General features: G+C 43.6%; 1 protein-coding gene across 2 annotated transcripts; it reads left to right on the forward strand.

Annotated features, from left to right (window-relative positions):
• The first annotated feature begins 326 nt into the window (after window positions 1-326).
• On the forward strand, window positions 327-9064 carry LOC135111649 (PPP2R1A-PPP2R2A-interacting phosphatase regulator 1-like). 2 transcript variants are annotated; one of them, XM_064025169.1, is made up of 6 exons: window positions 327-461; window positions 3644-3873; window positions 4482-4563; window positions 5059-5220; window positions 5746-6233; window positions 6956-9064. In XM_064025169.1, the coding sequence occupies exons 2-6, from the start codon at window positions 3680-3682 to the stop codon at window positions 7533-7535; spliced, it is 1506 nt and encodes a 501-aa protein (XP_063881239.1). In that variant the 5' UTR covers window positions 327-461; window positions 3644-3679; the 3' UTR covers window positions 7536-9064. The 2 variants fall into 2 exon arrangements, with proteins under 2 accessions (XP_063881239.1, XP_063881238.1); XM_064025168.1 differs by lacking the exon at window positions 327-461 and adding an exon at window positions 570-680.
• Window positions 9065-12650: the final 3586 nt, after the last annotated feature.

Below are 12650 nucleotides of genomic sequence, written 5' to 3' on the forward strand. Positions count from 1 at the left end.
TCTATAGTTTCTTATGTTATATTTGATACAAGCAGGGAGTAATGGAGTAAGTCGTGGGTAAAGTGCATTGCAGGATGGGTGGGATGCATCTGTGCAGCAACAGTTCCTTCCAAAAGCGCGGGAACCATTCATGCTCTATAACAACTTGAAAATATCTCCTCTAATTCCACCACACTTTTTATTACACACATGCACATTTCATAAACTGCATTTCTTAAAGTAAATATACAGCCTAAACATACATACACTATTTGTGGGAGACGAAATATTATGATGGAAACAGTACGCAATAGTGACCCCGTACAGTGCGCGGCGAGGTTAGTGAAGGATTTCCTCTTAAAACTGAGTTCTGATTGGCTGGTGCCCCGCCTGTCGACCAATCAGCGGTCTTATTTCGTCCTCGGAATGGCTCCTAGACGAAAACATTGGACGTCAATAATGGTGTAGTCGTCGAGAAATGGGTAAATATGTCCTTATATCCCCACCTGGAGGTTACTTAGGTCCACGCACCCGTAGATTTGGTTAAGGGGAAGACCCGGCAAGGGGGTTTGGTCAGGAATTCATTGGGTTTACAGCATAACTTAATGTGTTTAGTAGCGGCCACCTCCCTCTGCTTCCTTACCTTACTGATTGCTTACCTTGGTGATAGAACAAGAGGACGGGAAGCAAGAGGAAAAGAGGTTAGGAAGTGAGGGTAGAAGGTGTCAGGGATGAAGAGGGATTGGATATGGGTAGGAATAATGGCCAGATGATGTATTAATGCCCCTTCTGTACTGTTACCACGCCGTACCTGCGCTCCTCGCATCACCTTGCCTGCAGTTGCGTCTCATTCGCGTCCCGCATGTTGCTTTCCGTCCCAGTGTTGCGGTCTGCGTGCTATATGTTATGTCAGGCAGATGTTTACGCCCTGGTTTGTTCACTCTACCGTCCCGCATGCTGTTATTCCTACGTAGTTCTCGCCCTCTGCCCCTCTCGCTATTGTTGCTGTGGTGTTCTCTCGCTGTGCTGGAGCTAAGGGGCTGGTTTGGTAGTACCCCGTTGCCCTACAGCGCCGCCTTCAGGTTCCATATGGAGGGGTCCCTGTTTGTTGATGGGTTTCATTTTGATAGGAAAGCAAGGGAGGTCAGGAAGGACAACTCTAAATACTGTGGCTTGATTTTTGTGTATTTCATAATTAGATCTTACTCATCTAGACATCCTTCCTTACATTGCGTTTCATTAAGATGTATTTTAGACTTGGGTGACTGCCTAAACTCCTTATTGCATATTATTTTTTTTTACTTTTCTTCCAGATTTTGATAATGGCAGCCTCTGTACATCCTGTGACAGAAACATTTCAAAATTAAAACTGATTAAAACCTGTATGCCAAACCTGATAGTTCAAGTCGCTCTCAACAGTTTTATTTTGATATTAGCTTAGTCAGGGAGAGGATTTTGCTTTAGAGAAAGTGTGACTTAAGAAAGGTGGGGCAGGGGCATCCTCTGAACCCACAAATTTCTAGCCATACCCCCTACATACTCTGATGCATGCTGTTAACATAGAACTATCAAAATGTAGAATATTGAGACAGGAGGAGTTGGTAGACATCTGCCTAAATGATAATTACTCCCAGTGAGGTTTGAAGCACTGGATCACTGTGTGGTGTGAACTTATCAGTAATCCGACTGTGACCTCACTCAGTGTTTCCCTTTGTGTCTCACAACACGAGAGGGCAGTCACAACCTTCCCTCTAAAGAGAACTCTCTTCCTTCGCACAAGTCTACATGCATTTAACACACACACACACACACACTATTCACTTAAGATTTCAAAATTTTATGGTGACTCCCACACCAGCCACGGAGTCCCTGTCTGGGAAGGGGACCATAAATGTCCCCAGGTCAGACTATTCTTCCTCTGGTATTGACCCTAAGTGTCTTGACACCCCCTTCAACTTTTCTCCATTAACTTCTGCAACATTCACAAACTTAGATCTAATTTTCAATATGTGGAACACTACCTCTCTACTAAATCTCAACTTCTTTTCCCCACCAAAATGCAGATGTCTGAGGCAACTGACAATAACCCCTTCTCTGTTCCCTCTTACTTTCTGTATTCCCATTTTCAGTTCAGAGCACCTATGTGTGCTACAACCTAACTTGCTGTCATGCCCACACTCTTGAATATTCCAAATTTTCCACCATCTGCCTTTGACTGCAGAGTCACTCAAGTTTCCTTTCTGACCATTCTATTGCTGCTGTGGTAGACAGTCACTGTTCTCCTATGTCTATTAACAGTAGTGTTCCGAAGGGTTTTGTCTTGTCACGTTTTCCTATTATTCATCAATAATCTTCTAAACTGAACTTGCCTTATCTACTCCTACTGATGATGCCACCCAGCACTTTTCCATGTCTTCCTGGAGACATCCAACTCTTCAGGAATTAAATAGCTTCTATGAAGTTAGGTGTTCTGAGTCGTCTCCGTCAGTTTTTCTCACCCCCCATCCATCCATCCACATATGGAGTATGCTTCACATGTATGGGAGTTCCACTCATACTGCTCTTTTAGACAGGGTTGAATCAAAAGCTTTTTATCTTAGCAACTCCTCTCTTCTGATAAACTGTCTTCAGCCTCTTTCTCAATGCTCCAGTGTTGCATTTCTTGCTATCTTCTACTGCTATTTTCATGCTAACTGCTCTTGTGATCTTGCTAACTACATGCCTCCCCTCCTCCCATGGCCTTGCTATGCAAGACTTATTATTTTTTCTAACTTCTCACCCCTACTCTGTCCACATTTCTAATGCAAGAGTTAACCAATATTCTCAATAATTCATCCCTTTTTCTGATAATCTCTGAAATTTCCCTGCCTGCTTTTGCATTTCCTCCTTCCTCTGACTTGAACTCTTTCAAGGGGAAGGTTTCAGGACACTTATCCTTCAGTATCTGATGATTGTTTCTAACTTCTTTTTGGGGACTGGTGCCTCAATGAATCTTATTTTTTCTACATTTTTCTTGCCCTTGGCCAGTGCCTGGTGAACCATTCATGTCTTATTACTGGTGGTCTTTGTAACCTTTGCTTTCAACCTTTGTTTTGAGAAGTAAAGATCACCTGAGAACTGTGTGTTTGTGTGTGTGTGTGTGTGTGTGTGTGTGTGTGTGTTTACTAATCTGTTGTTACCAGGATCACTAATTAAGTTTATCAGTACAGCAGGAAGGGAGATAAAGTTTTTTAAATGTGGTTTATGATTGTTTTATGTGTGTGAGTTTCACTTGTTAGTTGTAAGTTGCTTGAAAAAGTTTGCTGTGAATAGATATTTCTGTCCAGTGGCACTGCATACAAACTTATATAAAGAAGATATGGTGAGGGAAACTATACCCTGTGTTGTTTTGTTCTACGTAAATTGTTGGCCAGAATGTGCTTGAATTTTCTCCATTGTGTGGCTTATGGTGTGCAACTTCAACTAATGAGGGAATCTTCCTTTACAGTGAATGATGGGGTTGATGTAGTTATGGCCAAGAGTCTTTTCTATCTCCTTAATCTCTGTTATTTGTTTAGCTCATTTCTTCAAGCTTAAGTTTCATGATCTGCTGGCAGCCTTCTTACAAAATACAATAACTGATACATTCCAAGGAAATCAGAGCACAATATTCTCTCCTTTTCAGAATGTGTTTGTGAAAGGTGCAGAGAGTTTAGCCACGATGGATGTTGACGTTAGTGGAGCGAGTGTGTCAGACAGCGAGGGGTGCGGGAATGGACCGTCTTCGGGACACATGAGTGGGCAGGGTGGGGTGGGTGGCGGCAGCAAGCTGAAGAGGTCCAGCAGCGCCCCAATGATCAACCAGTTGGTTCCACAGGGACCCGCCTCCACTCCCAACATTTCCTCCATCTCAAGGTAATAGTGGTTCAAAGTTAGAAGGTTTGTGGGATGAACTGACTGGAATTTGAGTGGGGGTTTTGTTGCTTTGTTAGATTAGTTCTGCTTTATCAGATTAACACTTTAAATGTGAGATAATGAGTGTGATGTTGTTTCCTCAGCAGTCATACTGAGTGAAAATAAAACTTTGTTCTAAAAAGTTTAAAATACTTAACCACTCCATTTGCCATTCAATTTTATACTCAGAATTTGCTCCATGTATTTTTATATAAGCTTCGTGAGGAGCCCTAACAGCTAGGAGGTTAGCGGCGAGTAGTGGTTCAGTTTCATTATAAACTTGTATTTGAACTTATTAGAAAATTGTTACATCTCGGTGAACTCACGCCAGTGTAGTCCTGATGTCTCATCATCTCTCATCTTGGTCTTAGAATGTCTCATCTGCAACCATTATAATTTATCTCAACTTGGTTTTAACATATCTTCTCTTCTTATCAACCAAATTTGTCTCAGCTAATTTCACTCATCATCACCTTCACTTGTCTCAACTTATCATCTCTGCTTGTCTCAGCTTCAGTGTCATTTCTCTTAACTTGCCTTAACAAACCTGAATGTTTTCTCCACCCCAGTCGGGAAGTGCTGAGTGAGGTGCCGGGGAGTCAGCATCGGGTGCGGCGGTTCAGTGCATCCTTTGGGCCCATCTCTCCCCTGGTGAGTTGTCAAGGGCTACACACAAACTGGTCAGGGGAGCATACCATACAGGAAATGTTGTGTGTGTGTGTGTGTGTGTGTGTGTGTGTGTGTGTGTGTGTGTGTGTGTGTGTGTGTGTGTGTGTGTGTGTGTGTTGGTGAGAAGTATAACTGCTAAATTCTTGTATTTTATAACTGCTCATACATATGTGGAGTGTGTATATGTGTGGTGTTTGAATTGTGTGAATGAATTACAGCATTTCTTTCATTCTTCTTGTTCTTCCTAGAGAGAGAGAGAGAGAGAGAGAGAGAGAGAGAGAGAGAGAGAGAGAGAGAGAGAGAGAGAGAGAGAGAATGAGTTAGCTTACAGCAGTGATAATAGTACATAGGTAATAGCAGCAGAAGCATTAATTTTTCACACATCAAGGATTTCATTGCATAAACACCACAGCAGCATCACAGTACCATCATTGTAGCACAGCAGCAATGACATCACCACATCCATGTTCTTTGCAGTCCCCTGGCAGCACGAGGGGGAGCGGGCCACTGCGGGTGTGCCAGCTGAGGGAGGAGGAGGGCATGGACGTGGTGAACCGAGAGGCAGCACACGAGAAGACAGTCAAGTCCACCCTGCAGATCACCGACTGCCTCTCACAGTCATGGGAAGACATCACGCTGGTGTGTACTGCATTGCTGCCTTCTTATTCTATCACATCCAGTGTTTTCTGCCATTTTTCCTCCCTGGTTAATTTGCAGTGCCTCCTCTAAGCACCTCATAGAAAATGCTGAGAATTTAATTTGAAGGCAGGATAATTTCATGACAGCCTTGCCAGGGATCACACCCCTGAACATCAGCACACACAAGGACATCAGTGTTGTCACCATGAGTAGTGATAGTTACCAGTGTGCAGGATGGCCATGATGAGGCTGAATTTATTAATAGTTTGATTTTTTAAGAGTAGAAGCTTATCAGTCATAAGGATGTAAAGAGACATGCTCACAGACAAGTCACACACCCAGTGGATATTCTACAGTAAATTTTTCTTTACCATCAGGATTATGTAACAGCCAGACTAGAAAACTGTTTATATTCTAGAGTCATATTACCACTACCAGTTACTTTACACCAATGGTCACAAATCAGACAACCATTAAGTAAACTGAGAATGGCCAATGAGATGACCAATGATGTTCCCATCTCAGACCGAGGACGTGGGACGCCCCAAGTCCCACAGCATCAGTGGTGTCAGCCTGCCCACCAGCGTGTCAGGCCCCATCAGCGTGTCAAGCACCGTCACCTCCATTGCCTCTGGTACAGTGTCGGGCAGTGCAGCACCTGTGCACCGGGACTACACCGACCCACTGCACCTCACCATAGTCCCCACAGTGGTCCCTCTAGGCAACAGCGCCTCCCCAACACGCGGCGTTGGGCGGCAGTGCTTCTCGCCGGCCCTGCAGCAGCATGTGCCCAATATCTCCTTCTGTCCTTCCCCGTCCCCCACGAAGCGCACCTTCTCCACGCGCCGCAGCCTCAGTCCCATCGCCCTGCGCCCGTCTCCTCTTGGGGCAGGACTCAAGCGCAAGTATGACGTAGAGGAGCGGTGCGAGCCTTTCCTGACACCCCGCAAGCGTGCCTCCACCTGCACCCCGGACCGCTGTGTTGGTGGACTCCTCATGACTCAGGCCCACAGGTGAGGCTAGCTGCATATGCTTTGTTGTATTCACTTTATTGTTGTATATGCGGCCTCAGTTGTATCCCTGTAGTCCTGTCTCTGTATCTATACTTATCCAGTAGCCTTCAGTTGTTGTAGAAGCCTTGCCACTATCATGTCTTCTTCTAGTATATTCCAGATATCACTACTTCTGTTTCGTCCTGTTCCTGTGTCCCTTGTCCTCTAGTGTGAGTGTGTTTTAGTGGTAGTGCTCCACACCGGTCTGTTTCTGTGTGTTGTGAGAAGCCAAGATCTTGTTTATTTCATTGTCAACTAGCCAAGTTTTTGTTAGTTTTAGAAGCATTACACTTGTCAGGGTATTGTAAGATCTGAAGTCATTGTGTTACTCATATTGTCTTTCTCACATTCTCATTGACAGAAGGTTTCCATTTATACTAGTGTATGCCAGGTATTGTCACCTCACACTCACTGCACTCAAGGAACACCAAATGCATCAGACACTCCATTTTTTTTTCAATGCATTCAGATCTCTTATTGCAGTCTTAAACAAAGAATATTATTTATTAAATTCTGAAAGCATTCACTCATGTTGGTATCAAGAAGGTAAAGTTTTTATCTCACATTCACCAGTGTAGTCGACAGGCTCTTGAGGAACCTTGGCAAAATAACTATCCTTATAGTGAGATAGAGTCAAGCAGGAGGATGCACAGTGCTTTACTAACATTGCTCTGTGCCTGCAGTGTTGGCAGCCTGGAAAGTACGCCGAGCCCTGCAGGTCCAGGATCACTCGGCAGCGTTGGCACCCCAGACTCTGTGTGTTCCTCGGGCTCCCCAGGCCTGTCTGCCCCACCATATTCTCCTGCGTCCATTGCCGAGACAGCCGCCCCCACCCCTGACCCGCCACCTCACTTGTTCAAGCCTGTGTCTCCAGCCCTGAACACAGACCAGACAGCCTCATTCAGGAATCAGGAGCATGGGGGTCGCTATGGGGGACAGGACCCCGGTGACTGCTTCAGCAGCCACGACCACACACACCACTTCAGGGGAAGGGAATCCAGGGACCACTTTGTTGGGCAGGAGCATAACGACCACTACAGGTCGCAGGAGCACAGTGGTCCCATTGTTGGCCAGGAGCACCGGGACCAGTTTGAGGCCCAGCAGCACCGCCAGGCATACGATGGGCAGGTGAAGGGCGCAGACACCAGTGACGGCAGCAGCAATGATGCCATGATCACCGAGGATGTCCCTGCCAGCGATCTCAAGAGCTACCAGGACATGGACTTGAGTGAGTCAATAACACAGTCACCGCTCAACATCTGACATCACTTCTGACTGTCACACGTCGTGCTCGCCGGGCGCCGCGCTGCTGCCACCAGTGGGAGCGGCAGCCTCGGTGCAGCTGCAGTGTGAACAGTATTGCTTGTCATTATATACCTTATATCATCTAGTGTTATCTGTGAAGATATAGAGTGCTCTATGTGATATGTAGACTTCCCCTTCATAACTAACCTGCAGAGCTGTGATGTCATGTTTTGTGTGGCGGGTGTGCACTTCAAGCATCGTGTGGTGTAATTTATGTCATGTTTGAGGATTGAATCTTGAATTCCCAGTGAACTGTCATTGTATATTTAGAACCCTGCATTTATGTGCAAAGTCCTCGAGTGTATGAGGAAATAATGATATTGGTCAGTTAAAGCTTTATGTCACATGTAATTTAAGAAGTGTTGTCTTCATTCTTCCTTTTAGACTTTCTCATAATTGTGATATTTATCATATTGATATTTCCGGGCTGACTTCTACATATCTATCCATATAATGTGCATTAGTGTTGTATAGCAAAACTACATTACTCTTTCACAAGTGTCACGGATCATGTTATTTCAACTAGTCGCAGTGTATAAAGCATTATACTTTTAAGAATGGAAAATATCAGTGTGTACAGAAGAAAGCAATGAAAATGAGAGCTTTCTCCAGTTGAAGAATATTTTTTTCAGGTTTTTATTATGCTATGGAATCTGTTACTCAAAATATAGAACATTATACAATAGATACATTATATAACTACTAGCTATACAAATAGTACATTAGGCATTCAGTGTTCCAGTCCATTAAGGACCTAAATCTGCATAGTGCATTCAGGTTGTTTTGCCACTTTATGAAACCAGAAGCTGCCGTTCATGGTGCCCAGGAGTGTAACACTGAGAGGCACATTAAGCTGTTCGGCTCCTCACTACCACCAATATTCAAGGCCAACAAGTACCATCAGAGACGAAGGAAACATGGTGGTGAGAGGAAACAGGATGAAGTAGAAGTATTTAATTCTTGAAATGTTTTTACAGTTGTTTTTGAGAGTGAAGGCAACAGGCAAGACCAGATAAATTACTTCTGCTTCTTCTATATTTCCTCTCACCGCCACATTCCTCTCACCATCAAGCTTGCCAATACCTGTAGTTTTATCCCAACAAAAAGATAAGCCAATATTTTTCATTTTTTGGATGAGTAGCCTCAGGAAGGTTTTCTTTGTTATACACTTCTGAATGATGTGAATGTTATCCAGGAGAGAACAAACATACAAATGTTTACATACATGCAATTGATGATTGACATGACAAGTAGTTGTTTTATCATCACATTTCAATTTAATATTAAAATAGTATCAATTGTTTTCCAAATCTTATGCATAATTTTTCAACACCAAAGGCAAATCCCTCCTTCCCTCACTGACTGCATCATGCACTGGTGCTCACATTACCCCAGCTGTTGTGTGTTTGTGTGTGTGTGTGAGAGAGAGAGAGAGAGAGAGAGAGAGAGAGAGAGAGAGAGAGAGAGAGAGAGAGAGAGAAAACAAACACATGCATACATTCCCCACATTGACGTGTGTGTGTATTTGTATGTAAAAATTTAAGTCACTCATTTGGACCTTCACAAATAGCTCAGGTAGAGCCTTTCTGCCTCCTGCAGACTCCTATGCCAGTCTCCTCGCACAATATTTTAGCTTCATGTTAACTTTTAAAATCATACAGAATACAGGTTAACATAATCTTACAGAAATTATGGAAATTATCTTGAAAATATTGATGTCCATCATACAACATCTCAGAATCACCAGTAGTTTTTAAACACGTATTCAAATGGTGGACGTATTTACCACATAAAATTCAGTGTCCCTCACGTAATAGATAAAAACATCTTAAAAATCTAAAAGATTAATTTACATGCACACAAAAACTTGTCGGCAGAGATGCACCAGAGCATTTCCTCAGAAGAAAGCCAGGCACCTGAATTCCTTCCTAATGAGAGTCTGTACTGTGCTGGTGTTGTAATCTCAGGTGTGCATCAGACTGACCCCTTCATCCCATATTTTGGTCACAGCAGCCTCCAGTCTTGTCCACAAATTGATCATGAAACTGTTTGCACTCCTCTCCTGCCCAGTCCATTGTTATGAACAGCATCAACAGCAACAACATGTGAATCAGTTTGAACAACCCAGTCCATAGCATTCTTGTTGTAAACAGTGTTACAGCAACATGTGAATCTCATATGTGGCCTTCACTCCAGCCCTGCACCTCCATACAAACACTTGCGTCAGCCACTGAGTCACTGATTGCCTCCCACACCCACGGTCCACAGAGCAATAGCAAAGTTTTCTGATGAGACACTTGTCTGTATACATTTTCTTCTGTAGTACATTGTGTTTTGTGTTAGTGTTACTGAGCAGTTTGCCTTAGTTGACATACCAGTTGTTGGTGTTTACTGTACCTCCTTTTGTTTTTACATCAGAATAGTCATTGACTCCAGTGCTGTATTTTAAGAGGCATTACTCTCAAGTTAATTGTTTGAGTTGATTCTGTTAACTGTTGGTGTAGCGTTCAGTCCATGTACATATGTTGTGTCAAGCCATTCCCAGTTTCCTGCAACATTGGATAATATGGTGCTGTCTTGCAAACTAAGAACCCTCTAGGTGTGAACTAATGACTCTTCCATTAACCTCACCTTCATTCGTGTTGCAATGCCATTTCTTGTGCATTACATACTGCCTCCCTGTTCTCATGCCATAGCACTCACTTTATGACTTCAGCTGTCTAGCACTTCTTTTGTGATGTGGAATTAGGAAACTATCCTTTTATTCCTCCACTAATCCCTTAAGTGAAATTATGACATCAGTTTGCAAGAAAATTTCCAGAAGTGTGGATCTTGGATCTTTATTACTGGTATCTACGGAAGGTGTGTGTACAATGTCCTTCAGAAAAGAGGGGATGCATGAGATCAGTATTGGCCTGCAAACAGACACCTGCTGGCAGACTCTCACTAGACATCTAGCACACACATAGGTCCATCAGTACCTGGTAGTCCCTCTGTCTTGTCGCTTTGTAGTCTCTTGTTCCTGGCTTGTTTTTAAAGTAATTGTTCAAGAAAATTAGATGATCAACCAGTTTTTAATTTGTTATAGTCATTTTCTGTATAAACTTGAGAGAATGCCAAGCATTGTTTGCATTTTAATTGTAAATTTCAGAGGCAAATGGAATGAATGTTTTTACAACAAGAGCTAAAGAATTTCTTAAAAGGAATGTAAAATATGCGAATGCAGTGGAAACTTTATGCACTGAGATGGACTTCTGAATGACTACTGTATATACTATATATATACATGTATAAACATATAGAGTCTTGTGCTGATATTTTCATATTAATATTACTTAAAATGATTTTGGCCATAAAGTTAGTCCAATCTAGTGATATGCCTCTGTCAATATTTTTGAGCAGTAAAGTGTGTTACTATGAATCTGTGATTCATGAAAGATTCTAAAACGTGGAAATAGATCCATTGTCAGTCTGGCTTCCTTTTGTTATCCCCATAAGCTGGTGTGTTCACGGGCAGGGGCCAAACTTCCTGCAGCAGAGTCCACTGGTGTGTGCTGGTGTTGCTGCACCACAGGGAAGTTGTGTTGTTGTGGGTGGGTCATATATCCTGGCAACCCATCTGGAACAGCGTTTCAATTTTGTTAAGGTGAGTCTAGCGGTGCCAGCCTCGCGTCAACCTTACTGCCCTCACCATAACACCTTCTCCCGTGGGCTGTAGTGTCTTTCAGTTGTTTATTTGTTTTATTATTCATTATTTGGGTATTTCTTGGCCAAACTGTACAGTGTGTGTGTGTGGTGGGGAGGAGGAAGAGTTATCACTTTGTAAATAGAGATCCCAGGGAGGAAGAGGAGGAGGGACACGGGGAATGGACATGTAGGTATTGCATGGGAACAGGGATTAGTATTCAGTATGGAAGAGGGAGGACTGCTGTTATTGGTAAGGGGCACCAGGTAGGGGACATGAGGGTAGTGGGGGAGACAGTATTAAATATGGACAGGGGCGCCCGCTCCCTCCTTTAGGTACCTCGGTGTGTGTTTGGAAAGCATTACGTCTTAACTCATTTGTAAAGTGTTTAATTAATTAATTTATTTTGCTTTATTCATTCTCCTTTTTCCTTTTGTTTAAATATGTGCGTGTGTAGGTGTAGGCACGCTCATTTTTTTTTTTTTTTTTTTTTGCTTTCTCCTCTTATTTCTCTTCCCTCCTCCATCTCCCGTCTACCTCCTCCTCCCTCTTCTCTATCACTCAATCTCTTCCTCCTCCTCCTCCTCTTCCTCCCTTCCTTTTCCCTTCCTAGTTTTTCACACTATGAGAATATTCACGAAAAATTACATATTGGCTATGATGTGTAAGTGTGCGTGTGTATGGGAGATGAGGGGTCACTTGAAATGAAAGACAACCCTCTCTCTCTCTCTCTCTCTCTCTCTCTCTGTTGTTGTTTGGGTGTATAATAGGTATCACATATGTGTTTTGGGTGAATTTTTGGGACAGTTTTGGGGCAGTTCCTTCCAAAACCACTTTGTATCTTTCTCGGGCTTCCTTTATTGCTCTTTCCTTCTCCTCGGCTGCCACAGAGAGAAGAGACTCAACATGCTGTTTCCTAGTCTCTTCTCTCCTGAGCCAATCTTGCCTCATGGTCTTGACAGCCAAGAAAATCTTCTGGTTCTTGGTCATCTTAACCACGTCGTATAGGTTTTTCTTTTCGTTGTCCAGTATGAGGTGGTCCTCCCTCAGGCTCTTGTGCTGCTGCTGACGGGCTGTGCGGCACAAGCTGCACAGCCTGCAGCAGCAGGCTGTGCAGCAGGGGCTGCTGTGCGTGGAAGTGATCAACCAGCACTCCATGGATTTCGGCGGGGGGTTCCTGCTCACCTATTATACCACCGCGCCTCCGCCGCCTTTACCCTCGACGCTAGGGAGACTGCGCCCCACAGAGCTTCCAAGGGGACTGCAGGTGCTTCATGGGACGCCAAGAAAGGTGTGTGTGTGTGTGTGTGTGTGTGTGTTTCTCTTGTGTTTACCTGCGAAAATTCGTATATTTATAGTGCCATTGGTAAATATGGAGAGAGAGAGAG

The sequence above is a fragment of the Scylla paramamosain genome, chromosome 22, assembly GCF_035594125.1.
Source record: "Scylla paramamosain isolate STU-SP2022 chromosome 22, ASM3559412v1, whole genome shotgun sequence".
In the NCBI taxonomy this organism is placed as follows: Eukaryota; Metazoa; Arthropoda; class Malacostraca; order Decapoda; family Portunidae; genus Scylla; species Scylla paramamosain.

Excerpts from the sequence above, each read along its gene's own strand:
- LOC135111649 (XM_064025168.1), top strand. The coding sequence starts at position 585 with ATGTGTTTAGTAGCGGCCACCTCCCTCTGCTTCCTTACCTTACTGATT. Across the intron at positions 3,874-4,481 it reads AACATTTCCTCCATCTCAAG|TCGGGAAGTGCTGAGTGAGG; the intron begins GTAATAGTGGTT and ends TCTCCACCCCAG. Across the intron at positions 4,564-5,058 it reads TTGGGCCCATCTCTCCCCTG|TCCCCTGGCAGCACGAGGGG; the intron begins GTGAGTTGTCAA and ends TGTTCTTTGCAG.